At 40.8% G+C, this 6,675-nt stretch overlaps 2 protein-coding genes across 2 annotated transcripts in view; both read left to right on the top strand.

Moving 5' to 3' along the window:
• cplx2l (complexin 2, like) overlaps positions 1–3,933 on the top strand; it is a 6,138-nt gene extending 2,205 nt beyond the window's left edge. Inside the window, exons 2-3 of the mRNA XM_037690545.1 lie at positions 562–740; positions 2,484–3,933. Of these exons, the coding sequence (XP_037546473.1) occupies positions 562–740; positions 2,484–2,675 (371 nt within the window). The 3' untranslated portion in view covers positions 2,676–3,933. The remainder of the gene's footprint in view (positions 1–561; positions 741–2,483) is intronic.
• Positions 3,934–4,802: 869 nt separating this feature from the next.
• The window catches only part of odad3 (outer dynein arm docking complex subunit 3), a 31,158-nt gene continuing 29,285 nt past the window's right edge, over positions 4,803–6,675 (top strand). Inside the window, exon 1 of the mRNA XM_037690544.1 lies at positions 4,803–4,880. Within this exon, the coding sequence (XP_037546472.1) occupies positions 4,803–4,880 (78 nt within the window). The remainder of the gene's footprint in view (positions 4,881–6,675) is intronic.

The raw sequence follows: 6,675 nt of genomic DNA, 5'->3' as shown, positions 1-6,675 counted from the left end.
ATATATATATATATGTATGACAAACTAAGCTTGTCTCAAATTGCAGTGGTGTAAAAGAAGATTTAAAAAATATTGAAATTGAAATTTTAAAAAGTTCATTGCAGTGATCAACATAAGTGAGGTATTGGCGCCGCCTGGTGCTCTTTGAACAACAAGTTTAACTTGGAGCATTCTGGAAGTAAAGCTGCTTGCTTTAAAATAAAAGTAAAAAGTAAAGAAATTTGTGTCTGGTTGACCATGTCTTTGTTGTAACAATGCTTATTAGCAAAATATATTATACCATTAAACCAAATTAGGCTTTAAGTTCCCTGAAATGATGTCACAGTTGCCTGGAAAATGATCTGCTGGTTGAGCAGCAAATTGCAAATGCTTGTTGCGGCAAGAAAAAAAATGTATCTGCCAGAACAAACGTCTTTTATAGAAAATCTGCACAAATTTAATACTGCATTTTAAAATTAAAATGGTTTTTATGTCAGATTTTAATTTCTCTCATGTCATCTGTCAGGGTAGTTTGGGTTTTTTTATTTTACAACTTCATGTTCCTCTCTGTCTGTCTCTCAGGGGGTCCCCCTGATGTTGGCAAGATGCTGGGTGGGGAGGAGAAGGAGGAAGACCCTGATGCAGCCAAGAAAGAGGAGGAGCGACAGGAGGCGCTGAGGCAGCAGGAGGAGGAGAGGAAGGCCAAATATGCCAAGATGGAGGCAGAGCGGGAATCGATGAGGCAAGGCATCAGAGACAAGGTATGAAGATCCACAAAATGTCTGAGTGCAACTCCTTTATCTATATCTGAAACACAGTCGGTCTCTTATTGTACAACAGCAGCTACCAGACAAAGTAAAAATTCACAGAATGCATTTAGAAACTTGCTTTATAACTAAATTGTACATTAGATGTAGAGCAATTTAAAAGCCTCTAGTTTACGTCCTGATTTTTGATCCTGTCGCTTCTGCAGGCTTCAGTTTCTGGCCTGCGTGACAGCAAAACTCCTTTTTACCTGAGTGCTATTGATGCAGACTATTTTTACACTGCTTTTCCTACGTCTGTGATATTTTTGCTTCACTGTTTAAAAATAGCCCAGAGGGGGATCAACATACTGTTCATTAGAGAGAGGAACAAAGACAGTTAATCGTGAGAAATTGGACTTTTTATAGAAACGCTTTTCCATCGAGGGTCGATTATAAGTGCCGCTACAGCGTGAAGTAGTTCATTAACTATGTTACTATTCTGTAATTCATTATTATTGTTGCAGATTCTGGCATTTCTGTTTCCTGTCACTGTAGACATTTTAAAACTGAGAGCTTGAATAAGATGAATGAATCTTAAGTAACAAACATAATAGATCCCAGTGCATAGGAACTTACCTGGAACATACCCAGGACTTAACTGGTATAAATACATGTTATGTCCTTACCCAGTATGTAACTTTTATCTATTTAGTACTCACCTGGTATGTACCTAGTGCTTACCTGTTATGCACTATTATGTAAGTAGTGTCTACCTAGTATGGACCTGTTATATATCTTGCTAGTGTTTACCCAGCATGCACCTGTTATGTATCGGTCAGTAAGTCAGTAGGTAGGTAGGTATAAGTAGGTTTAGGTAGGTATGTGTAGGTAGGTAGGTGTAGGTATGTGTAGGTAGGTAGGTGTAGGTATGTGTAGGTAGGTAGGTGTAGGTAGGTGTAGGTAGGTAGGTAGGTGCATGTAGGTTTAGATACATAGGTGGGTGTAGGTATGTGTAGGTAGGTAGGTGTAGGTATGTGTAGGTAGGTGTAGGTAGGTAGGTGTAGATAGGTGTAGGTAGGTAGGTAGGTGCATGTAGGTTTAGATACATAGGTAGGTGTAGGTAGATGGGAAGATAGATAGGTAGGTGTAGGTATGTAGGTGTAGGTAGGTGTAGGTAGGCAGGTGGATAGGTAGGTGTAGGTAGGTAGATGTAGGTACATAGGTAGGTGTAGGTAGGTGTAGGTGACAGACAGACAGACAGATGTAAATACAGTATGTACTACATACTCACTCACTCACTCAGGGGAAATTTGAAGCATCCAGTAGCATGTTCTAATTATACAGGGGGAAACACACATGCAATAATGAAAAAAGAAACAGAATACACACATTTGGAAAAAGATGATATGAACATGCACAAGGTGGTAAGGAGTACTACATTCATTATTAACCCATATATATGTATACATACATACACATCTAAACATACATATATGCACATGTAATATGTACATATGGTACCTGTTATGTACCTAGTGATTACTAGGTACTTGGTATATACTAGTTTTTTTACTGGGTTGTGTCATGTATTGCTACTGATGTGGACACAGGGTCTTTCTCATCGAAGCTCACACAGTATGAGGGACATTTACTTGACTTCCTTCTCAGTTGGGCCAAAGAAGCCATTTTCCCATATTTGTTTTATTTCTATTTTCATATGGTTTACATGCATTTTCAACTTCTGTTTCTGACCACCAGTATGGGTTGAAAAAGCGTGAGGTGGCCGAAGCCGAGGCGGCAGCTGCTGCAGAGGAGCCTGCAGAGGGCAGCTTGACCCGACCCAAGAAAGCTGTGCCGGCCGGATGTGGCGATGAAGAGGAGGAGGAGAGCATCATGGATACGGTGATGAAGTACCTGCCAGGCCCACTGCAAGACATGCTGAAGAAGTAGCTGATGTAACATTATTGAGTATAGAGCTCAGTGGCTACATTCACAAGGCTGGCTTGAGTCATGATTTGTTCAATTAACCCCCCCCCCCCCTCCCCCGCCAATGACACAATAATGACTGAAGTAAAGTGAATTTAGAGCTGATGACGTGCTCTTCTTTTAATGACCAATAGTGCAAAAAAACCGTAACCTAAACCGACTCAACAACAGCCAGGTGAATGATGAATTTGAAACTAGCAACAAGCAGAGAAGATACATGTCGGACAGTTTATCCTTCTCTTTCTGAGAAGTTTTAAACTTTGATTTCTCTCCTCCGCAACAGCTGTGAAGCTCTCTTGCAACTCTGAACAACAATTAACCACTTCCTTCTTTCGGTTTGTACATAAATAAACTCACAGTAGGCAAAAATCACAAAAAATGTTACAAAAAAATGTACTTGATAAGCCATATTTTAAATATATCACAAAGATGTGCTCCTAAAAAGTTCATGTTGTGTGTTCAAACGTGTCTGAAATTTATGTAAAACTTTGCACACGCTGTCTCGCGTTCTCTGTAAAGTCGTTGTTCGGGCACCCAACATCATCAGTGTGGTAAATGTTCCCGTTGTGCAGTGTTTCGAAATGTTTCTGTTCCCTCACTGAATGTGTCTCCCGTCTCTTGCATGCCATTTGTCTGGAAAATTTAATGTGCGAATATGTATCCAAACCCACTTGATCTCAATTTATCACATTCCTTATCATGCAAAAAAAAAAATATCAAGGCAATAATTCCTAAGTTTAACTGTGTTCTCACATGTTTATATAGCCGCTAACACTATTAGTATTATCAATTAAACAATAGATATGTATATATTCAGAAAAATAGCTCTTATTTTGCTGGGTTTTCTTTTTTTTGTTGTTTTTGATTTCTTGTTTTGGTGAAGAAGGACAGAGTAGCTGTTCATACAACAGCTAAAACCTCAAGCTTTCAGCCATAAAACCCACAACTGACAGTAGTACAATCAGGATCCATGAGAAATGGAAGAGTAGTGTGTGAAATCTGAACAAGACTTGCAGTTTTGAATTAGCAGTAATATATAAGAGCGGACAGGATTCATGAGAAAGAGGCCACCTTCCCTCAGTCACACAATGTGCTTTTCAGAAAAGGACAACAAATAATAATAAATGCTTTGGATGAGCGAGATTCAGAAAGCAAAGAGCAATAAGGGATTAACGTGTATGTTTCTGCTTGAGATTCAATAAAGATTTTCTTCAGACATAAAGTGATCTTGTTTTTTTTTGTGAACAAGTTTAAAAGGAGGCAGACGCAAAAGAACAAACTAAAACCTAACAAAGTTAAGCCCCGCCCTCTGGACGGTTTCCATCCATCCATTATCTTTACCCGCTTCTTCCTTTTCGTGTTGCGGAGGTCGCTGGTGCCCATGTCCAGCCATCACTGTGCGAGAGGCGGGGGACACCCTGGACAGGTCTCCAGTCCATCATCACAGGGACACATAGAGACAAACATTCACTCTCTCACTCACATCTAGGGACAATTTAGAGTTACCAATCAGCCTAACATGCATGTTTTTGGTCTGTGGGAGGAAACCGGAGTACCCAGAGAAAACCCACGCATGCACGGAGAGAACATGCAAACTCCACCCAGAAAGGCCCCCGGACCATATCATTTCAAAGATATTAATAAAAAAGTTTCCAAAGGTCATAAAAATCAACAAAAGTCTGTTCATGTTGGAACTGTGAATTGCATTTAAAAATGCTTAAGTGCTGAACTATGAACATGAATAGATTAATTTTAACATGGATAACATTCATTTAGAACTAATACACCTCCAAAAAGCAATGACCTGCATTTTGGTTTCTGATCACCAGGGGGTGCTATTAAACACACTGTACTTTTGTCTTTGGTACATTTTGACCTCTGGAAACATTTATTACTATCTTTAAAATGATAGCTGCACAAACGTAGCACAAACGTTTGACACCAGTTTTGTTAGATTTGAAGAAGGTGTGTGTGCCGGGGGGGGGGGGGGGGGGGGACGACTGTGTTTGATGGTGCTCAGATGGTTTCTGGAGTCCACCCTCTCCCCCGCCTTACTGAGCATGAATTGGGATATTTTGAACCACTTTGGCCATGACTGCCTCAAACGAGTCGGCGGGGGACAAGGTGGACAACAGAAACCATCTTTGCACCATCAAACTGGTTGACCCAGTACACCACTAAGGTGCCATTTATAAGTCTGAGTTTGTTGTGGCTACTTTGACCGATGAAGTCTTTTGGATGAACGGCGAAATGCTTCAACAAAAAGAAACCATCAAGAGGACCGGACTTAACTTCGTTGGATTTTTCTACCTGGATTATTGCGCATGAATCAGAAACCAACTAAAACATTTATTCTGACTGACTTTCCCACTCCCGTTTCATTTTTTGTAGCACTGGTTTTCAAAAATGCAAGATGACTCATGCGAGTTTACTGTTAAAGAAAACTCACGATAAACCTCAACTAGAAGACGTCCAGTTTGTAGACTGGTTGAGATTTAGTAGGGGGTTTCCTTCCATTCTCTTTCCCATAAATAGACTGGTGAAGAACTCAGGTATGCACAGTCTCTTCTATCTCACCTGCTGAAGCTTACAACTCTTAAAGTGCTCACAGGTGTCTTGGTGGCCTACTTCTTGTACAATCACCCACTTTGTGAGGACGGCCTGCTCTTGGTAGATTTACACGTCCCGTTCATTTCTTGCTGATGGATTTAACAGAACTCAGTAAACCCCACGCTGCAGCTCGGCTCTGTGTTTACAACTCTTCCACTGCTGGTCAGTTCTCACCAGTTTTTAATCAGAACTGTGCCTTCCCAGAGGCTGTGCAACAAAACTGAGACTCATGGCTTGACTCCACCTGCAAAACGATTCTGGATTCTGTGGCTCCATTAAAATCCATGAATCCTGGTTGAATGATGACACTCGGGCTGCCAGGAGAGTGTCGCAGAGCGGAGCGCAGGTGGAAAACAGACAAAATACAGGGGTCGTTTCAAATCTTAAAGGACTGCAGGCGTCATTATCAAAATAACTGTGAAAGGAAACACCTGACTGATGTGATCGTATCAAACAGTCACAATCCTTGTGTTTTATTTCAAATAATTGAGTTTGCTCTTAACGCCCCACACACAGACTGTATTGAATCCTCGCCTGCTGCATGCGAAAACTTTTTTTTTTTTTTTGAGAAAGTCACCTTCTGCTCATGACCCACCCACCAGTCTCTGTTCCCTGCTCTGCTGTTTTTGACAGCTTTAAACCTGCAACTGTCATCACTGCAGGTGTTAAGTCACTTTAAAGTCAACAGATTCTCCAAATGATGCTGTTCCTCCTCGTTTATTTAAAGAGGTTTTCCTCAATGTAGGGCATTCGGTCCTTGCTCTTTTGAATAGCAGTCAGTCCTCTGGTGTGTGGTCCCTGGAAATTGTAAACATGCAGCTGTCCAGCCTCTGATTAAGAAACCCACTTGACACACACCCCACCCCCCGTTCCTGCTAATTATAGGCCAGTCTCTAAACTGCCATTTCTTTTGCAAATCAAATCAAATAATTAATAGCATGTTTGAAAGAACCGAACATTTTAGATGTTTTACAGTCTGGTTTTAAAACTTTACAAAGTACAAATTCTGCGCTTTTAATGAAAAGTTTTAAACAAAATATTTTTAGCAACTGACTCCGGTGACTGTGTCGTCCTTGTGCTCTTAGATTTATCTTCTGCTTTTGACACAGTGGACCAGTGGACACAGCATTTTACTTTGTCGCTCGAAACAATGGGGGGTGTCAGCAGTACAGCAGTGGACTGGTTTAGGTCCTACTCCACTGAGTGTGCCTCCTGTGTCTGCCTTGGTGTCCTCCTCTGCACCTCTTTTGTGTGGGATCCCACATGGCTCAGTTTTAGGCTTCCTCCTCTTCATACTTTACCTGCTCCTTCTTAGTTATTCTCTTATAAATATATAAATATATATATATATATA

This window comes from Nematolebias whitei, chromosome 16 (assembly GCF_014905685.2).
Source record: "Nematolebias whitei isolate Nwh7 chromosome 16, NemWhi1, whole genome shotgun sequence".
Taxonomy (NCBI): Eukaryota; Metazoa; Chordata; class Actinopteri; order Cyprinodontiformes; family Rivulidae; genus Nematolebias; species Nematolebias whitei.
This window is presented reverse-complemented; position numbering and strand designations above follow the sequence as displayed.